Raw genomic sequence first — 27195 nt, 5'->3', positions numbered from 1 at the left:
TTGGTCGACTCTCGCACGATTGATGTCCATGCTTGCCTCCCCCGTCTTGTCTACGATGCACAATCTCCCACTTCCACCACAACACCTTCCTCCCCAATACCATGAACATCAACCGCGGAGGAAGTCGACATGCTGCTCGTCCCCGACCTCTCGTCATCTGCTTGAATGTTGGGAGACGAGGTTGGCCCTCCAGATGGGCTACATAAGACCGCCTTTCCCCTCCCCTTGTCGTTCTCTGACTTCATCCTCCTCATCCTTCTCCCTCAACTCGATTTCTCTCTACCTTGTTGATCTCGGCATCATCAGATCTCCCGCCACTTTCTTGCCTTTTGGCCTTTTCCCTTCTGGCATCACGATCATTATCACCTACTTTGTGCCCAAATAGTTATCTTTCCCTTCGTCACCTTGAGAAGCAAGATCACCACTTCGGCATCCAGTTGCTGACACCAAGATGCGTCTCAACGCGTCTTTGGGCGTGCTCTCGGGCATAGCCTGGACAACATCCGGTGCTGTTGTCCCTCGCAAGTGAGTTCTTTCCCATCCCTCCTCCATCCTTTCACATTGTCTGTTTTCTGTGTTGCTGACTTGTCTCTTCCACAGTCTCGATTACGATATCGACACAACTTGCACGAGCACCGAGACTGGCCATGGCACAGTCTTCGTCACTGTCCCTGGCGGCGACTCTCCGACTGCCGCAGCTGGTTCGGTCTTCACTCTCACGGTTCCTGTTGGCGGTTCTGATCCTGCTGCCGGGTCTCCCGGGTCATTCGGTTCACCTTCTGGTTCTGGCAACAATGGTCTTCTTTCCTCCACCTGCACCACTGAGTCTTCTGCCTTCGGTTCTCCCTTCGGCTCTGCTGGCACTCTTGAACCTGTCACCATCACTGTCACGGCTCTCTCTCCTCCCATGAGCACGGTCACCATCCCAGTATCGACCATCACCATCAACACACCTGGCGCTGGTTCTGGTGCTGGCAACAACGGCAACGGTAACTCTCCTGGTTCAATCGTCACAGTCACTGCTCCTCAAGCATCTCCCAGCCCAGCTTTCCCAGGCTATCCAGGTTCCGGCATCACAGTCACCATCCCCGGCGGCTCGGGCTCGGGCTCGGTCTCCGGTTCCTCTCCAGCAGGAGTCACTGTGACTGTCCCTCAAATATCTGGGCAGGCCGGTGAAGTCGTCACTCTCACAATACCAGAAGGCCCCAACCAGTCCGCCACTGTTGTGCTTACTGTTACCATTCCCGACGTTGCAGACAGTCCTGGGTCATGGTCTACCATCGTCTCAGCTCCTGGCCTTGATGGCGCGACATCTGGTCCGCTTGTCACTGTCATTGGCGGTACATCGGCCGGTCCACAAGTGCCAACCAACTTGCCAGTGCCTGGAGGTCTCCTTTCTTCGACATGTACCGACGCGCTCACACTTGGGGCTGGTGGCTCCGGCAACACTGGTTCCGGCAATACCATCACTGTCCCTTTGCCTCAGCTCACCACGATTCATGGGGGCAAGGAGTCCTACCCACCATTCTTCGGCAGCCTGAATCCTCTCACAATCACTTACACGATTCCTGCCGAGCCTGGCATGTCCACTCCTCTTGTCGAGACTCTCACTGTGACACCCAACCTCCCCTACCCACCTGGCGACCCGGGCTCCTCATACGGACCGACTGATCTGACTATCCCACTTGGTCCTTTTGGCGTTTCCAGCTCTGCCCCCGTTGGGTCTTCATCAGGTTTCACCTTGGTCACATACACCGTCCCCGCTGATGGCAACTCTCCTGGCTACACCGGCGTCTTCACTTTGACACCTGGTGCCGGCTCGTCTCCCGGCCAAGGTGGTCAGAACGGCGGTTCGCCCGTCACTGTCACTGTTCCCGAGGCCACTCAGCCCGGTCAGAACGGCGGATCGTCAGGCGAAACCGGCTACCCTCCTTATGGCGGCTCTGCTACTTCTGCAGGCAATGGATCACCCGACACTGTCACTTTGACTGTTCCCCAAGCTGGCGCTCCCACTCAGTCTTTCTCTGGTCAGGGTGCTGGTCAGTCTGGCTTCGGCTCTGGCAACCAAGCTCCCACAGTCACGCTCACGGTTCCCGCCGGCAGCACTCCGGGTTCAGGTTCGGGTGGCCAAGGCAGCGGTCCTGGTTACAACAACGGCCAGTCGACTTGTTTGATTCTGACAATTCCTGGAGCGAACTCTGTTGGTCAGTCTAGCCTTTTGACTGTCACTGTTCCAGCTGGTTCTGGTTTCCCCGTTGGCGGTTCTCCTTCTGTGCCTTACAACGGCCCCTCGGGTCCGGTCACCGTCACAGCTTTCCCCTCTCCCGGCGCCTCTGGTTCTGGAAGCAGCCCGTCTGGCTCAGGCGACGATGATCAGTCAACTTGCCTGACTCTCACGCTTACTGGAGCCAACGGCCAGCCGAGTCTTGTCACTGTCACCGTTCCAGTTGCCTCGGCGTTCCCCGATGGTGGTTCTCCTTCTGTACCATACAATGGCCCTTCGGGTCCGGTCACCGTCACAGTTCCACCAACTCCTGACGCCTCTGATCTGGTCCCCGGAAGCGGCTCCTCTGGCTCAGGCGATGATGATCAGTCGACTTGCTTGACCCTCACGCTCACCGGAGCCAATGGCCAGCCCAGCCTTGTCACTCTCACGGTTCCCGTATCGGACTATCTCCCTGGCGCTTCTCCTTCTGCCGTCGACAGCAATGGTCCGTCCGGTGTCGTCACTGTTGTCGTTCCCGAGACCACCGGTTCCAGCGGTTCTTCCTCCGGAAGCGGCCCATACGGCTCTGGTGGCAATGGCCCATCTGGTGTCTTGACCGTCACTGTTCCTAACAACTCAGGCTCCGGCTCTGGTTCGTCTGCAAGCGATCCTTACGGCTATGGCGGTGGCAGTGATCAGTCTGGCGTGTTTACCGTCACGGGACCTGCTGGTTCTCCATCTGTTGCCACTGGGTCTCCCGTCGTTGTCACTTACACCGTTCCTGCTGGACCAGGCGAGACCGAGTCTTCCTATCCCGTCACTTACACCATTCAGCCATCATCGGGATCTGGCTCAGGATCTGGTTCTGGATCTGGCTCATCTCCTTCGGTCAGCGGTGTCCCTGCTGGGTATGGAAGTGGTGGCAGCAATCCATTTGGACCTGGTTCCAACCCCACAGATTCATCTGGCGGATTTTCTCCTGTCACTGTCACTCTCGGGCCGTCTGATGGGTTCGCTACACCCGTGGTTGTCACATACACTCCCGGTGTGACTGTATACCCGTCTGGTTCTTCACCCACACCTTCTGAGGTTATCATTTCCGAGTCGGGAACTCTTTTCACCATCACGCTTCCTGCATCCGGGTCCTTGCCTTCCGCAACCTCGCCTGCTTCGTCGGAGATTGTCGTTTCTGAGTTTGGGACTCTGCTCACCATCACGGTTCCTGCAACGGCACCGCCCGCTCAGCCCACTGTTGCCACCGGCTCTGCTATTGTTCCCGGATACGGCTCTGGTGCCGGTTCTGGTGCTGGTTCTCTTCCCAGTGGCCTCACGGTCTTCACCATTACTCCCACTTCTGGCTCACCGTATATTGTCACTGTTCCTGTCGGCGGCGGCTCCGGCTCTAGTCCGTCCAATGTCTTGACTGTCACTGAGGGTCCGTCCCCCACTGGCTCTGGAACAGGGTCTGGATCTGGAAGCTCCCCTGACAATGGCGAGTTCACGATCACCATTGATGGCACCCCGGTAGTTGTTCCCCTTCCTCAGAGCAACACAGGCGCCAACCCCGGCCAAGGAGGCATTCTGACTGTGACTGAGGGATTGCCTTCTGGCTTACCATCGATCGTCACCGTTCCGGCCGGTGCTGGAGGCATCACTGCCCAGCCTGCTGCGACCCCTTACGGCGGCTCTTTCCCCGGTGGAGAAGTCATCACTGTGACTGGGCCTGATGGGTATCCTACTGTTCTCACGATCCCTGGTGGCGGCAACCCAGCAGCCACTCAGAGTGGCCCATCCAATGTCTTGACCGTCACTGAGCAACTTACTTCCAACACCCCTGGCCAGAATGGCTCCGGTGGATCGGTCATCACTGTCGCTGGACCTGACGGCTCACCCATCGTTGTCACCATCCCCTCCGGCGGCGACTCGGGAGCTTCGGCGCCCGTGTCTGGTCTTGGAACGGCTTTCACCCTCACCTTGACTCCCGGTAACGGCGGCTTTGGCTCGACAGCTGGTGTTCCTGGCATCTTGACCGTCACCGAACTTGCCCCCACGGCGACTGGAGGAGCCCAGCTTGGTGCCGGTGGACCTGGCTCTGCTTTCACCATCACTTTGTCTCCTGGCTCGGGCTTCCCTGGCTCTGGCAGTGGACCTCAGGGCAGTGGACCTCAGGGCAACGGACCTCAGGGCAACGGACCTCAGGGCTACGGCTCACCCAACTCGCTCGGCCCCATCTTGACCATCACTGAGGGTGGTGCTGCTCCTACCGGAGGTGCCCAACCTGGTGGGAATGGCGCCGGCACTGCTTTTACCGTCACTTTGTCGCCTGGCAATGGGCAAGGCAGTGGACCCCAAGGCTCTGGACAAGGCAACGGTCCTCAGGGTAGCGGTCAGGGTAACGGTCCCCAAGGTTATGGTTCGCCCAACTTCCCCGGCAACGGCCAAGGCTCTGGACAGGGCAGCGGTCCTCAAGGCAATGGACAAGGCAACGGCGGACCTGGCTCTGCTTTCACCGTCACCTTGTCTCCAGGCTCTGGATCTCCTGGCTCCGGCAGTGGATCTCAGGGCAACGGTCCTCAGGGCTATGGCTCACCAAACTCCGGCCTTGGTCCCATCTTAACTATCACTGAGTCACCTTCTGGGGCTGCCGGTGGTCTGCAACCCGGTGCGACTGGCTTTGCCACTGCCCTCACCCTCACCATCCCATCGGGCTCTGGCAACGGTCCCTCTGGTTCAGGCAATGGTCCTTTCGGCTCAGGCAACGGACCTTTCGGTTCTGGTAACGGGCCTTCCGGCTCCGGCAATGGGCCTTTTGGCTCTGGCAGTGGTCCTCAGGGAAGTGAGCAAGGAAGCGGTCCTCAAGGCTACGGTTCACCTAATGCTGGTGCCGGTTCCGTCTTCACCATCACTCAGGGAGGAGCTGGCGCGGCTCAACCTACCGGTCCTGTCTTGACCGTCTCAGAGGTTGTCCTCTCGGAAACCATCCCCATTGGCTCTGGTCTTTATTCGGTCGTTGCGTTCACCACTACTCTCGGCTCTGGATCGGGCTCTGGCTCGGGTTCTGGTCCTGCCTCTGGCCCTAGCATTGTCACCATCGATCCCAACGGTTCCGGCAACGGTCTCAACTCTCCCTCTGCGATTGGCGGTGGTGCTTTTGCGACCACTTTGACTTTGGCGCAGCCCTCTGCTGTGATTGCGACGGCACCTGCTCAGGCTCCTCAGGTCATTACCGTTCTGCCTTCGATCTTCACTGTCTGGCCTCAGAATACACTGCTCACCACCACCTCGTGCACAACCAGCAATGGCGACGCCTTCTTTGACCCCGGTCAGAACGGCGGCTTTGGTCCCTCTGTCGTCACCATGTGGCCGACGTACTCCATTGACACCACTTGCACCGAGTCCTCGACCAGCTATATCTCCGCCAGCGCTGTTGCACCAGCCTCGTCCTCCGAATCATCTACTGTCTTGATGTTGAGCAGCTCAACCTTGGCTGTCATCAGCTCGGGGCCTTCTCAACCATCACCCAGCGACTCATCCACTGTCCTGATGCTGAGCAGTTCCACCCTTGCTGTGATTAGCTCGGAGCCCGCGACTCCCTCTGCCGTTGCTCCGGAGCCTGTCAGCACTGCATCCGACGAACAGGCCATTCCCACTCTGACTGCCGAGCCCGCTGAACCTACCAGTGCCTCCGGCCCTGACCAGCCTATTGAGCCTACCGAGTCCTCCGGCGGTGGACAGAGCATTCCCGTTGTGACTCCCGAGCCCTCCAGCTCTTCGGATGAGCAGGCGATTCCCACCTTGTCGTTTGAGGCCCCGCCCGAGTCCTCTGCCGGTGAAGAGGCTCCTCCTCCACAGACCGAGTTTGGCCTTGGTCACATTCACCCGCGTGCTGCGCATGTTACTGTTTCCGCTTTTTCTCTGAGCGCCTCTACCGCATCAGTTCCCGCCGATGTTACCGCAGCTCCTTCAGTCATCTCCACTCCTTCCTCGGTAGCCCCAGTCCCGGCTTCTACGGCATCTGTCGCATGCGGCTCGCTTAGTGATCGTGGCGGTTACACCTTCAGGGTAAGTTTGTCCTTGGCCCTTTTTCTGCAGTTCAAGATCACTGACGTTTGCTCCAGTTTGATGACATCCCCGCTCCTGCGACAACAAACGATGATACCAACAGTGCCATGATTGTTCGCCATCAGCCTGTTCCTCGCCCTTATCACCGCTTCTTGTTCTCGGATGACTTCCGCGTTGTTCCTCCGCCTCAGTCTCGCTTTGTCCCGTCCTCTGGGTCTCAGATGGTTCAATACGACGGCGCATCCAAGAACGTTGCACAGATCGGCCTCGCCCAACTTCGCAACAACCCTTGCTTCCGCTTCGACTTCCTCGGCGTCAGCCTTGGTTGCAACTCGACTGCTGAACCATGCGTCTTCAACGTCAAGGGCATTCAGTGGAACGGTGTCCGTGATGTGATCCAGGCGAACAAGACCTTTGTGGTTGGCGCTTGCAAGAACACCGACAGCTGCGGTCTCAGCCATCAGATCCTGGATTCCGCTGCTGCGCTGCCATTCACCAACTTGACTGCAGTCAACATCACCTTGACGGTTGCCGGCAAGCCTGTGACCTGGTGGGCTGATGACTTGCAGGTCGCCTGGACGGAGAATGACTGCGCCACTGCCGCATGCCGGGCACTTGTGCCAAACACCGCCTCTACTCCTCAAAAGCCTTGGGGTGTTTCTGAGGAAGTGAAGGCGAAGGGTCTTCGTTGGTCTATCCGTCGCTGAAGGACTGAGATGTCTGTTCTACGGCAAGTCGTTCGATCTTGATTCTGAGCGGTTCTGTCACTCTTTCGTTTCATTTGTCCCGCTTGGGAATTGTGTTAATATGTCGAATACCATTTGCATGTTTTTACGACTTGTTGTTCCGCCCTCGGGATGAGGTGACAGTCGTGGGATTTCTTGGTGAATTGGTGGTCAGATAGAATTGTGTTTACGAAAAGGGGTGATCTTTACAGCGTGGTCATGTATTGGGAGGTGTGGAAGAGTCGAGTCGATGAGGAGTCGGAATCTTCAAAGTAATAGGGGAGCAGATCTGTCACTCTCTGTACAATTTTGGCCATATTCTCACTGACAGCTATAATTCAACTTGTTGTCGTGGGAAACTTTTGCCGCTGTGTCTCATACCTTTCCTCGTAGTGATTACATGTCTTGACGCATTCGAAGGCCCTGTCATGGGATAGTTCGTCACGACAAACGGCATAATGCACTCCATATCCCATCGTTGATTATGTCTTTTCGTCGGACATGCTCTGCGTCACAAGCGTATCACTTCAACCCTTGGACAGTCACGGTCAGTTCTCTATTACCTTGAAGTGCAAGTATATACCTGATCACTGACTTCGCCGAGGAAGTCCATGGCACATACCCAGGTACGTTTATATCTTGTCCATCTTTCTCTTTAATGCAAGAGCATCCACCTACTCTTCATTAGTCAAGTACTTGATCCAGAAACCAGGCAATATTTCACCATGTCAACCCACGCGATTGAACGAAAACCTGTTCCCTCGTCCTCCATTGAGGTCCCTCCTCCACCACCGAAATCCGAGAAACAAGTTCGTTTCGCAGAGTGGACTGAGTCCGAGGGAGGACCTTCGGCCATTCCTCCAATGATCCCTCCCATAGCCATCACCAGCTCGCTCCGTTCACCATCCCCGGCCTCGCTTCAAAGACCACCAACTCCAACCGAGTATTTTGACATCCCATATCCACCAGATACTTTTGACCCGGATAGCGATGTGCTTGATTTGAACATCCCCAGCACGCCACTTAGCCCGCGCCCTGAGCCCCACCTTGCTCTTCCCATCGCCCCATCAGCGCTGGCAATAAATCAAATCAAATCAAATCGGTCCATCGATTTGATTTGGTGGGTCAAATCGATGGATCGATTTGAGTTAATTTGATTTGAATTATATTTATTTGAATATCTATCACATAAAATCACGTTTTTGGGCTCAAAAGTACTCGGATTCTTACAATTTCTAACTTACTAAATTCCTAGAACCTCCCTACAGCTGTAAATACCTTCCCCAAAACAATCTCACGACGCTCCATCCACATCAAGTATATTAAACCCCCCTCAAGTATTTGCAATTAAGCTAGATTGTAGCCAAAATTTTACGCTTTTGATTATATTGATAGATTTAGTATTGAGGCTATATCTCTAATTATCAATAGTTAATTTAGCGCCGCTAAAAGAACGTTCGCAATTATCTACTATAGAGGGTATAAAATAGAAGTTAAATACTATACGTAATAAAGGAAGGTATATACTTTAATTAGCTTTCTACTACCCTAATATATTATTAATTATATATATTTCGTCGTTAAAGTATTGTCGCGGCGTAGCTAGACGGTGTGATGATTGTACCATTTTGCTAACTTGGACTAAAGACAAGAAGTTGAAGAGGAAAGAAATCCCAAAAGGGAAGGCTGATGGGAGAAGCGAGGTTCTTATACCCCAACTGGGAGGCAGCCGGAGCCAAGTCCAGAACCTTCACCTAAACCATGTAACCCATGACAGCACCAGCCGTCACAAGTAGTAGGCTAACTTATCCTCCTTCTTTAGCTATAATAGGAGGGTATTATAGAAATTATAATTAATAAACTAATTATTATTAACTATTCTAATTTATTAATTGCTAGTATTAGTTAGGGGGTCTTTAATTAACTAATTAATATAATTAACGTCGTAAATAGATTGTAAATCGGTGAGGATATCTTTATATTTTTCGGTAGTAAACTGCCTATTTACCTACCGCCCATAGTAGTTAGGGTATAAAATATATACAATCTAATACGTAGGGTATTACTCTATTTTATCTTTATATTACTTAAACTTTATAATAACCTTATTAATAATATAACCGACGGCCTCTATACCCTTCTTAATTAAATCGTTAATATAGTCAACGGGAAGGTTATTCCTTTAAGAGACGGCGGTTTAAAATAATAGAGTTTAAAATAAAGCGGTTCAAAATAGTCGAAACGAGGGTAATTAAAATAGAAATTAAAAGGGTTAAGAATTAGGGATTTTAGAAAGTAAATCTTCTATTGGGGGAGTTGGAAAAGAGGGAAGTGGGGGGGTACGTTTGCGGGTAGTACAACGAAGAAGTAGTTATTAAATAGTGGTAACTGTATTAATATTGGATTTTAGTATTTGAAGGCCCTTAAACGGTTTGAATATAATATTTCGCTTGAATTTAATTTTTATTTGGCGCAACCTCTCGATAAGGCAGTAGAAGCTAAGGATAATTAACGAAAAGTAAGGAGCCTTCTCTTCAAATTTCTTAATAAGATCCTTAAACAATCCTATTACTTCTATAATAGTTATATGAATCCCCTAATTATCGTTATTAAATTAATCCTCTTTAGGTAAATACTTAAATATTTTAGGGTAATTAATCATTTTATTAATATAGTAATCGATATATTTACAAAATTTCTAAGCGCGGCGGATTATTCAATAATTTAAATTCTAACGCGTCGTATTATTAAGGATAACGCCGATATTAAGAGAGAGGGTATCGCTACCGCTAACAATAGCAGTATTTAACTAAAGTTGAACCTTATTATTACAAGTATTACCGCAGCTAAAATATACAATTTCTTTAAACTAGGTATAATATTAGGGGCTTCTTCGAATAAATTAAATAATATTATATAATTGTGACGAACGGCAGACTTGATCTGCCTAAGTGGGATAGCTGAAGGTAAAGACTATCAAGTGCAGTTCGGTGAAGCCAAAGGGTTCACAACAAGTATCGTTATACGTGTCTCTGGTGACGATGGTCTATTGACTACTGTCGAACTATCTGACAATCTGAGTTCTCCAGTCGTTCTCTTATACTCTCGTGCCTCTAGTTACAGTTGTCTGGCTCATTGACTATGGGCTGGCTCATCTTTGTGAGCCTGGCTCGCCTTTATGAGCCTGGCTCACCTTCATGAGCCTGGCTCACCTTCATTAGCCTTGGCTCACCTTCCCTGTCATAGTTACACTGCCCAGCCTTCACGTAGCTACTGTGTACCAGTGGCTTGGTTGGCCCGTGTCCTTTGCTTAAAGTTCGTAACAATAATTGATTAACTAGCCTAGCTTTACGCTACTCCCGGAATAAAGTATTTTTATTTATAATAAATAAATAAAAATTTTTTATTAGATTTGGAATTAACTATTTAAAGAAGCTTACCTTTTATAGTAACTTTCGCGCCGAAATTTAAAAAGTAACTAAAGTAATATAACCGACGGAGGGGAACCTCGTATTCGATATTGCTAGGGAGGAAAGAGGGGTAGAGTCCCTTAAAGATATAATAAATGCAACGGTTATTAGCCTCGATATTATTACTCTAAAAGTAAATAATATTATTAAACTATATTTCGAACTTTTTAAGAATTTAAACTATAGTAGCCGCAATATTCTCGCCGCTATAATTACCGCGGACCTCTTAAAGACCTATAAGATTATTTTTAAGGGTATAGGAGTAGTCGACGTCATAAATAAATATTAAGAATATCGCAAGCCTATTTAGAAATATTTAAAGATCGAAGGAAATATATTTCTTAAAGTATATATTAATTAAAAACTCTTTAAGTTTAATAAAATAAATTATATATTTATTCTAAATTTAATTAGCAAAGGTATAATACGACTTTAGTAGTAATCTTTCAATTATATTACTATTTAATAACTTTAATAACCCTCTAAAAGTAATATTTTTAATAATATTGAACGGGAGCTTTACGTTAATAACTATCTCTATTAATAATTCGCAGAATCTTTCGCCAATTAATCTAATAATAGGGAAGGATAATTAGTTAAATATATCTATAACCGATTTAACCTTCTTACGCGCTTATTTATCTATAGTCTCGTCGTTAGCAGGCTCCCTAACGTTATAATAACGTCGAAGGTAAACGATAATAAAACTAATTACTAAAAAGACAAAGAGATATTAATATACCTTATAATACTAATAATCATTAATTTCGATGTCCCCATCTATTTTGATTAAAAAAGTACTATATTTAATAATTTAGGAGGTCCGCTTAGAATAAGAATTTAATTATTTTTTTAAATATACTATTCCTCCTTAATTATAGCCTTCAGTTAAGTAAGGATATTCGCAGGTAAATTGTCAGCGTTAATTTCCTTTAATAGTTTAATTTAATCGGTTAAAGGGAAGCGGGGATTTTTTAACCCTTCGATAACGATAATGTACGTAGGCGAATCTTTAAAGGAAACGGTCAGCGTATTATTTACAATAAACGAGGTATCGGGTTCTTAAACGACGGATATTTTAACGGCGGTATTAATAATACTAAATAGAGGTTAGTAATAATTAATAATAAGGGGGAGGGAGACTAATAGTTATTGAGAGTAATAAGAGGTCGAGAGTAATTGTAGGCGATTAAGTAGTGTTGTAGCTAATTAGGGGAGATTGGCAATATAATTTAAAATATTAGATTTAGTCGATTTAGTATATAATGTAGAAAAATTTCACTAATCTAGGTAGTCTGGGCGGTTTTATTAGCTATTTGGGCGGATATGATTCGATGGATGGCTAATTGGTATGCCTAAGGGTGGAGGTAGGTCGATCTTTTAGGGGTAAAAATCATATGTTTTTACACTTTAAACCCTAACCCTATGATTCTACCGGACTGCCAAGAAGGCGGGCAAATCGTCAACTCAAATATGACGGTCGATTTGATTTGTAAATATAAATCAGGACCCCGATTTGATTTGAGTTGTAAATCAAATCGATTTATATTTGACAAATCGATTTGATTTATTGCCAGCGCTGCGCCCCATCAGTCACAGACGCCGAAACCCGAGCACGAAACAACCACATCTTCGCAGCAGCCACCAGCCTGTCAATCGGCATCACCCAACTCGAAGTCCGCCTAGGCGGCGTTGACCTAATCCCCGGTCTCCGCCAACAAGCATCCATCTCCCGTCTCGAATGCCAAGCCTTCTACAACTTCCTTTCCCCGCCTGACAAAGAACTTTTTCTCGTTGAACAACTCCCCATCTTCGCCGCTCGAGTGAGTGCCCTAGCTTCCAGAACAGAGGAGTGTAACCTCCGTATTCCGTGCGTGCAGGTCCTTGACACCAGGATCGGCGTAGGCGGTGGGAAACATGGGAAGGAGACGGTGAGATGGGAAGTGGGGGAGAAGGATGGACCGCCTTGTTGGAGGGATCTGGCGTTGGGAGCGGAGATTTTGGGGTGGGTTAGGAGAAGGATGAGGGTTTATGCTGGACCGGGGGGAAAGAAGGCGATGGAGGATGGGGTTGGGGGGAGGGTGGGGAGTGAGCAGGTGGCTCTTTGGGAGGATTTACCGGGGGGGTTGAAGGGGTTGGTTGAGAGGCCTGAGGGGAGTCAACACGAAGATGAGGATGGGGAGGATGGGGAGGCTAATGGTGAAGATGGGGGAGCTGGAGGGGAAGCCGAAGGGGTCGATGGAGGTGAAGATGTAGGCAAGAGAGCTGAAGGAGAGGAAGGGAGACGAAAAAGAATCGGGAGCAAGGTCAGGAAGCCAGGGTTTTTGACGCTGTGGCATGAGATGTTGAGACGGGATGATGTGGTTCTGAGGAAGAAGGAGGAGTTGGTGAAGATGATGAGGGAGGGTAGGGAGAGGATGGAGAAGGGGGAGTGTAGATGGTGTGGGGAGAGAGATGCGGGACCGGAGGGGAGACTTGAGGCGAGGCCGGGAGGGTGGTTGAGGAGGTTGAGGGGGCGGTAAAAGTCGTCTTGCTGTGCGGAAGTGCATCGTCACCAACAGGGAGTTGAGAGGTTGAGGCGGATGGGAGCGTGGCTCACAGGTCGAGAATTTGAAGACGGGACGGAAGAAAGAATGCCATTGTCTGCCAGAAGGTGAATGAGGTAGGTGATGCATTGGTATTGTTCTTTGTTGGATGGTTCATTTCAAAGGATGAAGGAACAATGACTGTTTGTTTGGGTGTTCTATTTCAGGAACGGGTAACGGGATGAATGTCGAACAATGAAGGATATGCTCCGTGTCGGTAGGTATACTTTGCCGTTCTGGTTGAACGTGGTCGAAGTCAAAAGGAATGATTCCTCTTCCGGTTTCTTTCCTGCATTCATGGTTTTGAACGGCATATTGTTTTCTGTAATAGAAGAGCAGTCCTGAAAGCCGAGAAGTTCACCGACAAGATGTCCCGCCGATACCCCGACAAGAAGTACTACGACGACGACCGCGGTCAACCACCAAGACCGCCGCGTTCACAGAGAGACCAAAGGAACGACGACAACCGTAGGGAACGTGATTACCCACCATCGAGATATCCTTCAAATTCGAGCTATAATAGCTCATCTTCGAGAAATCCCCCGGACCGACGCAACCCTCCGCCGAGATCAGACTATGGCGGATCGAGAAATAACCGTCGAAGATCCAGGTCACCACCACCCTACCCACGAAGAAACAACCAAATCATCAATAACCACCAACCAGGCGGCTTAAGGTCTGGTCGGTTATCACCACCACCGAGAGAAAGACAAGGTGAAAATAACAACTCCAGATCTGGCAGGGCGTCTCCAGCTCCAAGTACGAGCAGCGGAAGCCGGACTCCTGCACCAGCAAGGACAGCACAACCATCTCGAGCGCCTTCTAGAGCGCCTTCTCGAGCTCCTTCTAGGGCTCCTTCTAGGGCTCCGTCACCAGTTCGAGCTCCAGCTCCAGCTCCTCGTCCAGCGCCAGCTCCTCGTCCAGCTCCAGCTCCAGCCCCTCGTCCAGCGCAGTCTACGAAGCCCAAGGGCTTTCCAGCCCCCAAAACCAAGAATACCAGGAACACATTTCACTTCCTTGAACTTTCCCTCGTCGCAGATGCCATCATCCACGACTCGCACATCCTCCAGGATCTGGGGAAATGCATAGATGAATGTGAAATGGAGGATCCAAACACGCCTTGGGAGGAACAGGAAAAGGGAAAGGAGTTTCTCAAGTGGTTCGGGGAGTATAGGAGTTCCGTGACGACGCTTAGACCGGTTGTTCCGCGGGCGAATTTTGGGAATCAGGTGGTGAGGACACTCTGCTAACTCTGGTGGTGAGGAAGATGGGTCATGAAAGGGGTAGAACGGGGGAAGAGAAGAAATGGGGGAAAGAAAGGAAATGAAGAGGAATAAAAGCTAACAAGGACAACGAACAGATGCGAGATCACGGCCTGCTGGCGATGAAAGATATGATCAAGAAGAAATTAACGAGGGGGAAGTTGTTTACCGAGTTGTATCCGTTGCCAGAAAAGGATGGTGAAGGAAAGAAAGATGGCGAAGACAAGAAAGACGGCGAAGCCGACAAAGATGCTGACGCAAAAAAAGACGGCGAAACCAAAGACAAACCCCAAGAACCCCCCAAACCAACCATCGACGTCTCGACCGACGTAATCTGCCTCCTCCGCCCTCCCCCCTCCAAACGCTCCCAATACATAACCTTCGCCCCCTACCACCTCCCCTCTCCCTCCAACATATTAATCACCACCTCCTCCGCCCTCACCAACCTAGCGGGTTCCCACCCGCTCACCCTCTCCTCTACCCTCCCCGTCCTCCAGGGCCTCAAACGCATCGCCTTCCTCTGGGATTCCGCTGCACCCGCCAACGGCCCCGGTCCACTCCCCGCCGATTTGGCCTTTCTTTACCCGGGTAACTTACCCAGTCTGGAAACGATCTATATCCTGCATCCGGAGATCAGACCTAGGAGTGAGTGGTTCTGGGTGAGTCCTGAGTGCGATACGTTTCGGGGAGGGGAGGAGCAAGGGAGTGAGGCGCTGTTTGTGGAGGTTAGGGAGGGGGATGTCGAAAGAGAGAAGGGGAGTATGTGGGAGGTTTTGGGGGAGGAGAATGGTGGGGGGGATGGGAAGAGGGATGTGTGGGGGAGGGGAGGGGAGGTGAAGGTTAGTGAGGGGGTGAGGGATGCGTTGAGGGAGGTTAAGGTTTTGGAGGGGTTGTATGCTGAGGCGCCTGAGGGGGCGAAGGGGAAGGGGAGGGTGAAAGTGAAGTTGATGGGTTGTATTCCGATTAAGACTTGAGAAGGGGGTGGTTGATGGGAAGGATGAGGGCTGGAGAGCTGGCTTCAAGCTGTGGACCTGGAAGGAAGACGCAGTAGGTCCATAGGCGAGTCAAAGTGGTTCCTTCAACACAAACAATTGAACATGCATAAACGTCGTGATTCTCGTACCATTGTCTTTGCCCTCCTCAACCGCACCTGCCGCACAAGAGTCAAGACCCTCACTGAATGGCAATCTTACACGAGATGGAACCAAACTTGGTCTGCGGCACGATCATATCATGATCATAGTCAAAGTTCGCTCTCGTCGTATCCACCAGCTTCGCCCTAGGAACAACATGAAACGCCATCAAAGCGGCCATGATATACACCTCGCAGTACGCCAGACTATGCAACCAACAACCATTAGCATCACGTCATCATCATCATCCTCTTCCAGAAAAGGAGCAAGGAACTTACCTCTCACCAATACAAGCCCTTCCATGACCCGACTTGCCAAACGAAAGCAAATTCTTCTGCAACTTATAATCCGGCTTCCCGTCCTCCAACAGCCACCTCTCCGGCAAGAACTCATCCGGGCATGGGAACAGCTCCTCGTCCCAATGCTGAATCATGCTGGTCATGCCGACGGGCGTGCCTCTGGGTATGACCCATTCCTTGTTACTGCCATTGCTTTTGTCTCTGAACACCAAGTCCTCAGTCCTGGCCACTCGTGCGCTCCGGTGCGAAACACCCGGCATCATCCGCAGCGCCTCGTGCACCACCGCCCACATGTACGGCTTCTGTTCTAGCTCCGTCCACTTGATCGTGTCTGGGTTTAGGGGGGCCACGTCCTGCATCAGTCTGGCGTAGACAGTCGGTTTGGCGAGGAGCCAGAAGGTGATGGTCGTCAGAATCGCCGCCGTCGTTTCGGTGCCGGCCAGAAGGAAGTTGAACCCTTCCCCCGAGAGCCAGTACATCTCGTCCTCTGTCAACTTCTTCTTCTTGCCATTCTCTGAAATGCCCCTAATCAGCTCGGCAAAGACGCCCCCCTTTCCATCATCCTTCGCCTCATCTGACCCAAGCGCCTTCCGGATAAACTCCGGCACCAACACTTCCATGACATGCAACACCCTCTTGACATCCTCGCCCATCAAATTCATCCTGCTCGCCAGAAACGGCAGCGCAGCCGCGCTCCTGCGCATCAACGCATTATGTCGCATCCCGTACGCCGCGCGCATGAACGAGCTCGTCCACGTAGCAAAGTTCGGTTCCCACGTGCCCTCCTGATCGACGAAGCCCAAACTCTCGCCAAAGGCATACTGCGCGATGACGTCGGCAGTAAAACAATTAAACGCCTCCTTGACATTTTGCACACTTCCAATCCGCAAAAGTTTGTCAACCACCCGCCGAGCATAGTCCGTTACTTCGCTTTCTAGTGATAACATCTGCGACCGGGAAAAGAACTTGGATAAGGGAGCGCGTTTGAGACGGTGCAGCTCGTGCGAGACGGTGGAGAAGCCGGTGACGGAGACGGGCCCGGCGCCGCCTGTGTTGAGCTGGTGTTGGGATTTGTCGCGGATGCGCAGGGAGGAGGAGGAGGGGTAGACTTCGTCGGCGAAGGAGGGGGTGGAGATGTGCAGTTCGTGGGGGGAGATGCGGATTATGGGGCCTGGAAGGGGGGTTGTTAGCCTTTGTGGTGTGAGCTGGGAGTGGTAGCGTAGGCATTTGACTGGGGAAAAGGGGGAACGAGATGAGACGACGGGAGTTGGTTGTATTTCTTGTGTGTGACTTGACCAAGTTGAGAGCTGTGCTGAGAATAGAGGAAGGTGTTGTAGCTTCTCCTCGTTGCTGCTCTTCCAGGTCTCTCTCCATGGCTGCATGCATCGAGTTGGGAACCACCCCAACGTTTCCCTGCTCCTCGTCTCTTCCTCGGATATAAAGAGGGAAAAGAAAGAAACTCACCATATCTCCCATGCATCTCCCTAATCTTATTCGTATACTGTCCCTGCAGAATCCAATCGTACCAAGCTTCATAGAGGAAAGTCGCCGCGGCAATCTTGGGTCCAGGGAACTTATAAAGCGGATGAAAGGGAGAAATGTTGTAAAGAGCCAGAAGAACGCGGTAGCCGAGCCAGATGAGAAAGAGGTTGAGGACCGAAGAGGGCGAGAGGATGGTTTTGAGACTGAGAGGCGTTGTGCTGGAGAGGAGGGTGTCTGTCATGATGAAGGACTCGTTGTTGGGGTTCATAACCCCAGCTACAGGTATGGTGTCTGGAGTTGCCATGGTGGGCGGACGTAAGATTCCGCTTGGTGGTGAAGACTGGACTTGGCTGGAGAAAAGAGTGAAGTTCGAGACCGGAGAAGAAACCAACTTCCATTCAAGAGCAGGACAGGAAGGGAACTGAAGAGGGTACCTTATGCTGCCTTTGTACCTTTTCCCATATTTTCTCCATCCTTTCCCTTGCCCCTTCTTATCCGCTTCTTATTGATACCCCCAGAACCTCACCCCAACAGTAAACCCGGTGATCGACATAAACTCCCCTCCTTGACTCCATTCCCAATGCACCATAAGCACTTACAAGTTACCACCCCAGAAAACTCCACTATAAGGCTACCCCTAACGGAGTGTGCATGGATCCAGGATTCCAAAAGTAGCAGGCAGCCGCAAAAGGACCAAATATCATTGGTGTGTTGAGGCCGGTACTGCAAGAAAGAATTGCATGAATGGCTCCATCACGGAAAGAAAAAAGGTGTGTCCACTGTGAAGAACCTTATTTCTCACTGCACCGCGCTAGAAAACGGTGCAAGAAACAGGGCATCAGATGATTCGAGCCAGAAGAGACAACCAGCAATCCCAACCGTATTTCCAGACGACTCCCCTAATGAGTTGCAACCTCCGTCACACTCTCCCTATGCACCCTCGCCAACCACGTTTTCGCCATGTAGGCCCTCACCCTCTTCCCCCAGACCATAAACCCAACCAGGGCCAAATTATTCGCCAACAACAAGCCGCCAAATACTCCCGCAATCATCACCGCATACCCCTTCTCCACCACCCAATCCAACAACTTCAGCCCCATCCCAAAGCTGATGGCCTGCTTCCCCAGATTCATGGCAATCAACATTTCGCTTACATTGCTGGTATAACTATCGATCGAATACGCCAGTGTAAACGTAAAGTAGAAATACCCCGAGAACGTCGTCATGGCGGATCCAACAAAGTAAGTAAACCAGTGCAGGTTTCGCTCGGCCGCAAACCCAAAGATGACGAGCCCCGCGGGGCCGATGAGCATCACGGGGAGAATCACGCCTAGCCGCATCTCGGCTTCGCGGATGCCGCCGTTGCGGCGGGTGAGGCGGGCGGCGAGCCGGTCAGAGGAGGAGGTGAAGGGGACGGCGAGGATATAGCCGGATAGGGAACCAAGGGCGATGAGGCCGGAGGAGGTCTCGGACCAGGAGTAGGGGGGCGAGGTGATCTTGAGGGGAAAGATGAAGTTGAATGTTAGAGCGCCGAGGCCGATGTAGATGCCTGGATGGAGTTAGACTTGTGGACGGTACAGGATGGGGTGCGGGACTGACCGTAAGTGGTGACAACCCAGAAGACGTGGGGCACGAGGAAGTAGGTGAAAGAGCGGGCTATCATGAGGAAGAACTGGCTGTCTTTCTCCCAAATGCCCCAGAACTTGAGCGTTTGGATGAACGTCTTGCGCGGGGGAAGGTCCTCAGAGGTTGTCACCATGAGGTCTGATGCCAACTCCTTGTCGTTCAGAGATATCGAACTGCGAGTTACCTCCTCCGGGACCTTACGGTGGTAAGTAGTTTCCTCGACGATGAAGAATGCGAGGATGAGTAGTGCTCCGGCAAAGGCGAATTCGACGTAGAAGAAGAGGCGCCATGAGTAGTCGCCGTCGAGCATGTAGCCGGCAAACAAGGGGCCAGTTGCGCCAACACAGAGGCAGACCGTGTAGATGCCCAGCCGCTTTCCACGTTCGTGTAGGTAGAAGATGTCGTTGACCAGCTGGACGGGTAGAGCTTCGCAGACCGAGGCTCCGAAGCAGTGGATGACACGGCAGGCCATCAGAGAGGCATAGGTCTTGGACTGGGCGCAGCCGATGAGACCACCACAGTACTGTGGCTGTTGTTAGCTTCGGTTCAAAATTGTAGACGAAGACTCCTTGGTTCTTACCAGAAGCAATGAAGCGAGCATGACTGGTCTTCGGCCGATCTTGTGGTACAGTGGAACCATGAGAAGGGAACCTAGTATCTTCCTTCAGCATTACGTCTTCAAATGGGATAGAGGGTTGTTTTACCGAATCCATAGGCAAGGTTGGCATAGTTGACAAGATCGCTTGCTGCAGTGGGGGTGACGCCGAACTCTTGGATGTAGATGCCGATGTATACGGACGGTCCCTGCAAAGCCGAGTTACTCAGAAAGGAGTAGAGAGAGCAGACGACGAGGATGAGGATCTTTCGGGTTTGGCTCCACTGAAAGGAAGAAGATGGTCAGTTCCAATATCTCCATTATGGATAGCTGGACGAGAGTGTCCCTCACGTACCTGAAGGGGATCATTGGGGTCGTTGGCTGGCACTGGAAACAGCGCCTGTCCATAAGCTGTGTCATCGCCCTCTGACCTTTTGTTAGCATGAAGTGTAGCAGCATCACGAGAAGACTGTTACTAACCGGCAACCTGCAAGTTGACAGTGCCGGGAATGTCTCCCTCCTTCGCGTGGCTTCCACGTGGGTTAGCAGGGGTTCAAATCCATCATGAGATGAAGGGCCAAGATTTACCTGTGCGCAAGGTGCCTCCCCGTTGTCTTTGCTTGATCAGTTGTCATGGTGCCTTTTGCTCTCAGATATTTCCTTTGCTTCTGGCGCAAGTCGGAAGGTCAAAAGAGAAGATCTCCTAAGCCCAGCCCCAGAAGTATGGTGGCAGTATTAGTATGTGCTCCACGGATATTGATCTGGGGTCGGCCGCAGTATATCTGCCAAGAATCAAGGGTATCTGAGGGGGTGGCTACTAATGCCGGCAAAGTATCATCCACGACCAAAGAGGGTGTAAGCCATGCATTGTCTGTAGAACTCCATTGACCAAGGTTATGAAGACGGGCTGGTTGAGAACCACCCCAGGCAGGTTGTCCATGGGTCTGGGGATTGGTCTCTCCAATCATGGAAACTCAGGTTAGATGAGAAGCTGGCTGAGACGGTCACTGTCGGAGAGTTGATCATGGTTCAAACCGTCCAATGGTCCAAATGCCGGAGCCAGAAGTATTCGCGAGTGCGGGGAATGGATTGGTGAAATGGTCCAGAAGAGGGCCGCATCGCTTTCGGAGAGCTCGTGACGGACGACATGTGTCAATGGCTGGATGATCACGAATGGACGTCGAATGTTGAAGAGGGGAAGACAAAAAGAAGAAAGTTGAGAATTGGGGGACGAATTGACATTGCGCATCAACTGCACATATACCCGGTGATGTTAGGAGTTGCGCGGCAATTCAGAGTGATGCCTAACAAAAGGACCTCCTGCAAGCAACCATAGCCAAGCCACAGCAAATAGTGGCAAGTGCAGTGGCTTGACATGGCCCAATTGCCCAGCCGGCAATCTCCCAATGGTTCCAGCGACCACATCGATTCTCACTTTTGCAACTCAATAACACTGCGAACTCCCGCCGCGACCATCATGTTTCGGTTCCTCCACAGCGAATGACAGTCTTTCGATATGGTGGCTAGACTGTGATTTCATCAAATCACCGCAATCGTTCGAGTTTTCACAACTATTCCTCATTTCCCAGCGCAATGGCCTCTCTCACAGTCGTGGCGTCTGGCCCCAGCGAGTTACTAACAGATTCTGCGGTTGAGAACACCCAATTCTGTTAGTGTCTGGAGGAGGCCGGACATTATCAAAAGAACGAGGACCGCGAGAGGCATATCAGGATCCGTGGTGATTGGAGCGCTTCTCTCGAGATCGGGTGTGATTGATCGGCTACCTGACCCAGACTTTCGGCCAACTCTTCTTGCTTCTCGCGGGCACAGCCTTGAATGGATCGCCAACAACGACGTCGTGGATATATCTATCAGTATGATAATAACCGTCTCGCTTTGATCCGGATGACAGTGGCCCTTTTCGATATTGATCACTTCACCTTCGCGAGCTTGGATCTACAGGCAGTCTGACCTAGCCGCGCCAGTAAAGATGCTCCATCAACTCCACCACATCTCAACCCTATGATCCGCATAACGATGCTCATTTGAGATGACTCCATTACCCCGGATTGACAGCTTCAGTGGCAGGAACCGAGAATGCGGGGGAGATGACATCGACCAACATCCGATCGGGCTCGCCAAGATGGTATATCGGCTCAGAGTTACCGAAAATGGCATCCAAATTCGACGGAACAAATCTCACCGTCGTGACGTCTTGGACAATGGCCCGTACTTCCGAGTCTCGACACTGCATTCGCCGGATCCAAGAACAATTTTCCCCTGACAAACCTCACCCAAGATCTTGATTATCATCTCGTGTACCTGCATGTCGGGCTGCCACTCCGTCCCAAGACACCATCCATCACCAAAATCTTGTTTAAACATCTGCCGGTCCCTGGACAACACAAACCCAAGCCCTCATCTTCGATTTGCTATTCCGCCCAAACGTTGCCAAGCCCGGGAACAGACGTCAACGGTGGTGTTGAGGTGGTATTCGCCTGCTGTCAACCCGTCCTGTCAGAACATTCCGGTAGAGTTCATACGATACAATGACCGTGATAAATACCATCGTCTGTCCACCACGACGAAAATGGACTTCACACCTCGACTGCATCCATCGCGTGGGTGTCGTCCCACTCTCCTTCCATAACCCCCTGACAGACGTCCAAGATGGTTCAAAAGCTCGCTTTCCTCACCGGCCTTGCCGCCTCCCTCGCCTCTGCCCAGCAGATTGGCACCGTCACCCCCGAGTCCCACCCCAAGCTGCCCACCAAGCGCTGCACTCTCGCCGGCGGCTGCCAGACGGTCCAGACCTCCATCGTCATCGACGCCTTCCAGCGTCCTCTGCACAAGATCGGCGACCCATCCACCCCCTGCCTTGTCGGCGATCCTCTTCTCTGCCCCGACGCCGAGACGTGCGCAGCCAACTGCGCGCTCGAGGGCGTCTCCGACTACGCCTCCTTGGGCATCAAGACCGAGGGTGACGCCCTGACTCTGAACCAGTGGATGCCCGACCCGGCAAACCCAGGACAATACAAGACGACCACGCCCCGTACTTACCTCGTGGCTGAAGATGGCAAGAACTACGAGGATGTCAAGCTCCTGGCCAAGGAGATCTCTTTCGATGCTGATGTCAGCCATCTCCCCTGCGGCATGAACGGCGCGTTTTATCTTAGTGAGATGTTGATGGATGGTGGACGTAGTGTCAGTGGTGATCTCAACCCTGCTGGTGCTGAGTATGGTACGGGGTATTGCGATGCGCAGTGCTTTAAGCTGGATTTTATCAATGGCGAGGTAAGCCCCCCACCCCCTTCCCTTTTCCCCTTTTCCCCTTTTCCCCTTTTCCCCTTTTGCCTCTTCCTCCTCTCTGTCAGTATCACCCCCGGCCCAACTAACACACACCCAAACAAAGGCCAACATCAACCAAACCCACGGCGCCTGCTGCAACGAAATGGACATATTCGAATCCAACTCTTTCGCCAAGACCTTCGTCCCGCACCCCTGCAACATCACTTCCGTGTACAAGTGCACCGGCGACTCCGAGTGCGGCCAGCCCTCTGGCGTCTGCGACCAGTGGGGCTGCGCCTTCAACGAGTACAAGTGGGGAGTCGAGTCCTTCTACGGCCCGTCTTCTTCTTCTTCCGTCATCAATTCCAGCAAGAAATTCACCGTCACCACGCAGTTCCTCACCGACACTGGCCGTGAGGACGGTATACTAGTAGAAATTAGACGGTTGTGGCACCAGGGGGGCAAACTAATCAAAAACACGGCTATCGCTGTTGAGGAGGGGTTTTCGACGGATTCGGTTTCTACAAAATTCTGCGAGAAGACGGCTTCTTGGAGTGTGCAGCGCGGTGGACTGAAGGCCATGGGCGAGGCGATTGGTCGCGGTATGGTGCTGGTGTTTAGTATTTGGGCGGATGATTGGGGTTTTATGAATTGGTTGGATGCTGAGGGGAATGGACCTTGTAGTGCGACGGAGGGCGATCCGAAGCTGATTTTGCGGAATAAGCCGGATGCGAGGGTTACTTTCTCTGATATTAGGTGGGGAGAGGTTGGGAGCACGTTTAATGCTCCTGGGGGGAAGTATGGTGGTATGGGGAGTCGGGTGGCGAGGGGGTTGAGTGCTTAGACTAGACTGAAAGCCTTGCAAGGAGAGGAAGGAGGCTTGGTCAGTGGGTGATGTTACCTATTTTCGTGTGAGAAGGATGTAAGATGTTGTCTTGGATATAAAGGCCTTCAATCTACCGTTCTTGGATACAACATATCGTATCTGCCGTGCGCTTTCACTTTTCTGCGAACCTTTCTTTAAGGTAGTTTCGGTAGCTCGGTCGCTTGAGACCGGGAGACGGGTAGTCCGAGGGAGACAAGGACGGAACCGATGGACCGGACTCCGTGCCAAGACGGGTCCGGTGGCTTGTGTCGGCGGGAGGCCGGGAGCGGGAAGGGGCGACGGACTCCCGTAGTGGATCCGGAGTGGACCGGGAGTGGATCGGGGAGGCGGCGAGGGTAGAGGAGGCCACTGCAGGGACCCGTTCTTGACTTGGAGCTCAGTCGCAGAAGAAAGGATTCAGATTTCAGTTAGCTACCTATGAAATGATCATAAAATTCGTGTAAGATGTAGCGTCGACATTGCAACGGGGCCGTTCATCTCACGATAGTATAGACGCTGACAATCAAGCTTGGAAACAGGAACAAGCCCACTTTAGCTGCCTCCTGCCCGCCTATACTTGAATCCCAGCGTCTATACTATCGTGTGGTGAACGGTTCGTTACGTGTTGGGCTCTGACTAGAGAGAAAGACCTATGAAACCGAAGACAAGAAACATGGAGATACGTACAGGTAGTAGGAAAGCGCGAGCTGAAACAAGAAGCTTGACCTGAAAAGAAAACAAACGTTGACACCATAGAACTAACCGAAATGTCCAACCAAGAAACAGAAATACCGTGGACCGAGACCAGAACCGCTGGAACTTTAACCCAGAACATCCACACACACATGAACCCGCAAAGCAACACAAGAAACCCCGTTTTGAAGGCCGGCAGACTGCATATTCCAGCAAAGTCAGCTAGTCTTCTCTTTCACCCATTCCTCTTCCATCTTCTCCCACTCCGACTCAACCAACATCCTCCCTCGGCCTTTCCCTTCCCCCTTTCCCCCTTTTCCCCTTACCCCCCCTCCTAGCCTCCAACCTTGCGCTTGCCTTCTTATACCCTTCCCTTTTTAATCTTTGCGAGGTTGTTCTCACAAGCCGACGTCTTTTTCCCCTTCTGAACGCTCTGATGCCTTGCCAAAAAGTCGGGCCTCCCCGCCCTGAGCGACGTCCCGCATGCGGGGCACACGATCGGTTCCAGCGACAGTCCGATGCTTTTCGCGTACTCGGGGTGGGTGGTGATGTAGTGCTTTTTCAGCTCTTTGGAGTGACCTTTGTACCGACACTTGCGAGCGGGATTGTCGAAAGGGGCTTGGCAGGGCTTTTTGGCGGGATATCTTCTGCTGGAAGAGGAGGAGGAGGAAGATGCGGATGGCGAAGGTGTAGGGGCAGAGGAAGATGCTGATGGTGAAGGGCTGTAGTTGGTGGGTGTGGTTGGATTTGGTGAGGGTGTGAAGTCGATGGGTGATGAGACTGGCGAAGGATGTAAGAGAAGTGAAGTGGGCGATGATGGGAATTGAGTTGGTGGGTATTGGGCAAGTGATGGGTAGGTACCGTTCATAGGTGCCGCGGGGACCATCATTGTCTCTGGTGGTATGGCTGTGTTTAGTGTGGTGTTGGCAAGTTGCGGGTCATAAAAGCCCTGAATGGGCGGTTCCTCTTGAACGAACAGCGGGTATTGAAGGAGTGACTGCTGCTGAACGAATAGCTGTTGATGAACGAATGTCGGGTTCGGTGCACTCTGTCCTTCATGTCCAGGTACGAAAATTTCTTCTTCACCATACACATATCCATCCCCCTCCAACTGATCATAATGTGGTTGCAATGAGTATCCCTCACGGTGTGGTGTAGCCAACCCATTGGTATGGGGATAAGGCCAGCCCAGCTGGTGTGAGTTCTGTTCAGAATCGCTCGTCCTCTAAGTCTCGGAGCTAGGATTGGCATTGCTTTGCATCATGAAAGCTGGGGGGTTTGGGATAGAGTGAATGGTGTTGAAGTCATACCCCTGGTCCATACCGAGTTGCGCCTGGTTGTAGACGTTGGAATAGTTGGCATGGAGAGCAGCGAGCTCATTGGCTGGCATAGTCATATTCCAAGGTCCAGGCGTCTCCGTGAAGACCCCATGCTGCGCAGCTGCAATGTCGTGCATCGTGTCACCAGTGGTAGCGCTGAGGGCTGTGGGGGCGTGTGCCACAGGGAATTCGGGTTGCTCCATCTCCAGAGAGGCGAACCCGACGTCATTAGAGGGACTATCGGCAGAGCTTCCGGCGTACGACGAGAAGTTGACGAGGGATGGAGAACGGGCCGAGCCGCCATCTTCGATGCGAATCCAGTCATTCAGGTCCACGAGGTCCGGCGTGGATACCGCTGCAACTTGTGTCAGATCTTCCACTTGTCTTGCATGACACCGTTGTGGGTAGGGTGAGGGGGAGAAGTACCTCCATCCAAGGTCAACAGCGTCAGCCGGGGGTCGATACATTCATCCATTCCGTCACCGTCTCCAGATGGAACGCTGCCGCTCATAGCGTCAGACGGAGTCCGCAATGCGCGGACGGACACTGCGGTGTGAGTGTCGTTGTATTCAACGTGTGGTGTGATGATGTAGCTTGTCGTATCGTTCGGTGGTGCTGCCCAGCACAAAGAGAGGTGATGTGAGCATGGGTCAGGAAAAGAGAAGAAGGGGAGGGGGAGAACAAACGAGGCCTACTAAGGCGAGAGGCCCTCTTAAAAGGACGCTTGTGTTCCACTTTGACAAGGAAGTCGCAACGAGAAAAAGTGACGGAAACAGAAAGACGTCAACAGAGCTGAGTGGGTTCAGTTGTTTGGTTGGGGCTGTAGGCCTCTCTCGTATGCCTCCGTCTGCCTCCATCTATCAATAGCAGTGACCCGTCGAATTTGACCACTTGGAGCCGCTCCAGACGTCTCGAATTTCCAGTAACAAACGGACGATATCTCCTCGAGAATTAGAAGAAACATCGCAGGAAAATGCCTTGTCCAAAGAGTGGACAACACGCCATCCTCATTCGGTAACCGGCCTGATCGTGATTCGTTGACTTCGTGGGCCTCACGCAGAACGGTGGGGCAAGGGTGTCGGTTAACTCGAATGCAACATTGGGCGATACCGTCCGTGCAGAAGCAACAACCTCAACCTCTTCTAACATCTCTTCTACCGTTCTCTTCAACTTCTTTTCAACTGCAAATTGCCGTATCTTTTCCAGGGAAAGCAAAAAGGTGGAACCCAAGGCGAATAGAAGGCTAATTTTGCGTGTTGGACGGTATAGTAATTTCACCATTGTTGCACTGTTGCTTTTCTACGCACTTGATATCGCTCGCGATAGCCGTCGACTTGACGTGGTTGCAACTAGTATAACCGCAGCCCATCTGGGGCCCGCATCTGCGCTGCTTTGTGTCGTGCTTGTTTTGGATATCCCTGTCTCCTTAGGGTTCCGTTCTAAATGATATGATTGGTGCAGACACTAACAACCTGGAGAGCGGGGGCTGGTGGAGGGGCATCGTTGGTGGGGAAGGACGGACGGGAGGACATTCACTTTCATCCAATGTTCAATTGTTTGATCTCAACCACATCTGGACGCCTTC

At 51.6% G+C, this 27195-nt stretch overlaps 9 protein-coding genes across 9 annotated transcripts; 4 read left to right on the top strand and 5 right to left on the bottom strand.

Annotated features, from left to right (window-relative positions):
- The first annotated feature begins 241 nt into the window (after positions 1–241).
- B0H65DRAFT_245012 (uncharacterized protein) lies at positions 242–7087 on the top strand. The gene is made up of 3 exons (XM_062822380.1): positions 242–525; positions 601–6268; positions 6325–7087. The coding sequence occupies exons 1-3, from the start codon at positions 452–454 to the stop codon at positions 6973–6975; spliced, it is 6393 nt and encodes a 2130-aa protein (XP_062681075.1). The 5' UTR covers positions 242–451; the 3' UTR covers positions 6976–7087.
- Positions 7088–7718: 631 nt separating this feature from the next.
- On the top strand, positions 7719–13292 carry B0H65DRAFT_510181 (uncharacterized protein; the record flags this gene model as incomplete). The annotated part of the gene is made up of 9 exons (XM_062828372.1): positions 7719–8095; positions 8947–8949; position 9052; positions 10878–10882; positions 11571–11572; positions 12063–12490; positions 12560–12662; positions 12720–12869; positions 13270–13292. 9 exons carry the CDS (start codon positions 7719–7721, stop codon positions 13290–13292), a joined length of 1092 nt encoding a protein of 363 aa, XP_062681074.1.
- On the top strand, positions 12966–15284 carry B0H65DRAFT_527909 (uncharacterized protein; the record flags this gene model as incomplete). Its single annotated transcript, XM_062828883.1, has 3 exons — positions 12966–14277; positions 14409–14508; positions 14551–15284. The coding sequence occupies exons 1-3, from the start codon at positions 13417–13419 to the stop codon at positions 15282–15284; spliced, it is 1695 nt and encodes a 564-aa protein (XP_062681073.1). The 5' UTR covers positions 12966–13416.
- A 144-nt stretch (positions 15285–15428) lies between these two features.
- Positions 15429–17528, bottom strand: B0H65DRAFT_577296 (cytochrome P450; the record flags this gene model as incomplete). Its single annotated transcript, XM_062830689.1, has 3 exons — positions 15429–15649; positions 15722–16913; positions 17207–17528. The coding sequence occupies 3 exons, from the start codon at positions 17526–17528 to the stop codon at positions 15484–15486; spliced, it is 1680 nt and encodes a 559-aa protein (XP_062681072.1). The 3' UTR covers positions 15429–15483.
- Positions 17529–17833: 305 nt separating this feature from the next.
- Positions 17834–20252, bottom strand: B0H65DRAFT_244984 (major facilitator superfamily domain-containing protein). Its single transcript, XM_062822378.1, has 7 exons — positions 20034–20252; positions 19926–19975; positions 19801–19871; positions 19555–19729; positions 19431–19501; positions 18824–19373; positions 17834–18773 (listed from the first exon to the last, which is right to left on the bottom strand). The coding sequence occupies exons 1-7, from the start codon at positions 20078–20080 to the stop codon at positions 18124–18126; spliced, it is 1614 nt and encodes a 537-aa protein (XP_062681071.1). The 5' UTR covers positions 20081–20252; the 3' UTR covers positions 17834–18123.
- Positions 20253–21922: 1670 nt separating this feature from the next.
- B0H65DRAFT_244969 (concanavalin A-like lectin/glucanase domain-containing protein) lies at positions 21923–23716 on the top strand. The gene is made up of 2 exons (XM_062822377.1): positions 21923–22739; positions 22858–23716. The coding sequence occupies exons 1-2, from the start codon at positions 22116–22118 to the stop codon at positions 23575–23577; spliced, it is 1344 nt and encodes a 447-aa protein (XP_062681070.1). The 5' UTR covers positions 21923–22115; the 3' UTR covers positions 23578–23716.
- Positions 23717–24021: 305 nt separating this feature from the next.
- B0H65DRAFT_470851 (uncharacterized protein) lies at positions 24022–24597 on the bottom strand. The gene has a single exon (XM_062827059.1). It carries the CDS (start codon positions 24443–24445, stop codon positions 24170–24172), a length of 276 nt encoding a protein of 91 aa, XP_062681069.1. The 5' UTR covers positions 24446–24597; the 3' UTR covers positions 24022–24169.
- A 29-nt stretch (positions 24598–24626) lies between these two features.
- Positions 24627–25474, bottom strand: B0H65DRAFT_577292 (uncharacterized protein; the record flags this gene model as incomplete). The annotated part of the gene is made up of 1 exon (XM_062830688.1): positions 24627–25474. A coding segment is annotated over one exon (822 nt), but the record flags the coding sequence as incomplete, so codon positions are not given.
- B0H65DRAFT_244962 (uncharacterized protein) lies at positions 25349–26266 on the bottom strand. Its single transcript, XM_062822376.1, has 2 exons — positions 26037–26266; positions 25349–25965 (listed from the first exon to the last, which is right to left on the bottom strand). The coding sequence occupies exons 1-2, from the start codon at positions 26119–26121 to the stop codon at positions 25517–25519; spliced, it is 534 nt and encodes a 177-aa protein (XP_062681067.1). The 5' UTR covers positions 26122–26266; the 3' UTR covers positions 25349–25516.
- Positions 26267–27195: the final 929 nt, after the last annotated feature.

Source organism: Neurospora tetraspora, assembly GCF_033439725.1.
Source record: "Neurospora tetraspora strain CBS 560.94 chromosome Unknown B0H65scaffold_5, whole genome shotgun sequence".
NCBI classification, from domain to species: Eukaryota; Fungi; Ascomycota; class Sordariomycetes; order Sordariales; family Sordariaceae; genus Neurospora; species Neurospora tetraspora.
The sequence above is the reverse complement of the archived record's forward strand: the minus strand, read 5'-3'. Positions and strand labels throughout refer to the sequence as shown.

Excerpts from the sequence above, each read along its gene's own strand:
- B0H65DRAFT_245012 (XM_062822380.1), top strand. The coding sequence starts at position 452 with ATGCGTCTCAACGCGTCTTTGGGCGTGCTCTCGGGCATAGCCTGGACA. Across the intron at positions 526-600 it reads GGTGCTGTTGTCCCTCGCAA|TCTCGATTACGATATCGACA; the intron begins GTGAGTTCTTTC and ends TCTCTTCCACAG. Across the intron at positions 6,269-6,324 it reads GTGGCGGTTACACCTTCAGG|TTTGATGACATCCCCGCTCC; the intron begins GTAAGTTTGTCC and ends CGTTTGCTCCAG.
- B0H65DRAFT_244984 (XM_062822378.1), bottom strand. The coding sequence starts at position 20,080 with ATGACAACTGATCAAGCAAAGACAACGGGGAGGCACCTTGCGCACAG. Across the intron at positions 19,730-19,800 it reads ACCCCAATGATCCCCTTCAG|TGGAGCCAAACCCGAAAGAT; the intron begins GTACGTGAGGGA and ends TCTTCCTTTCAG. Across the intron at positions 19,502-19,554 it reads CAACCTTGCCTATGGATTCG|GTTCCCTTCTCATGGTTCCA; the intron begins GTAAAACAACCC and ends GGAAGATACTAG.
- B0H65DRAFT_244969 (XM_062822377.1), top strand. The coding sequence starts at position 22,116 with ATGGTTCAAAAGCTCGCTTTCCTCACCGGCCTTGCCGCCTCCCTCGCC. Across the intron at positions 22,740-22,857 it reads TGGATTTTATCAATGGCGAG|GCCAACATCAACCAAACCCA; the intron begins GTAAGCCCCCCA and ends ACCCAAACAAAG.
- B0H65DRAFT_470851 (XM_062827059.1), bottom strand. The coding sequence starts at position 24,445 with ATGTGTGTGTGGATGTTCTGGGTTAAAGTTCCAGCGGTTCTGGTCTCG.
- B0H65DRAFT_244962 (XM_062822376.1), bottom strand. The coding sequence starts at position 26,121 with ATGAGCGGCAGCGTTCCATCTGGAGACGGTGACGGAATGGATGAATGT. Across the intron at positions 25,966-26,036 it reads GCTGTTGACCTTGGATGGAG|CGGTATCCACGCCGGACCTC; the intron begins GTACTTCTCCCC and ends CACAAGTTGCAG.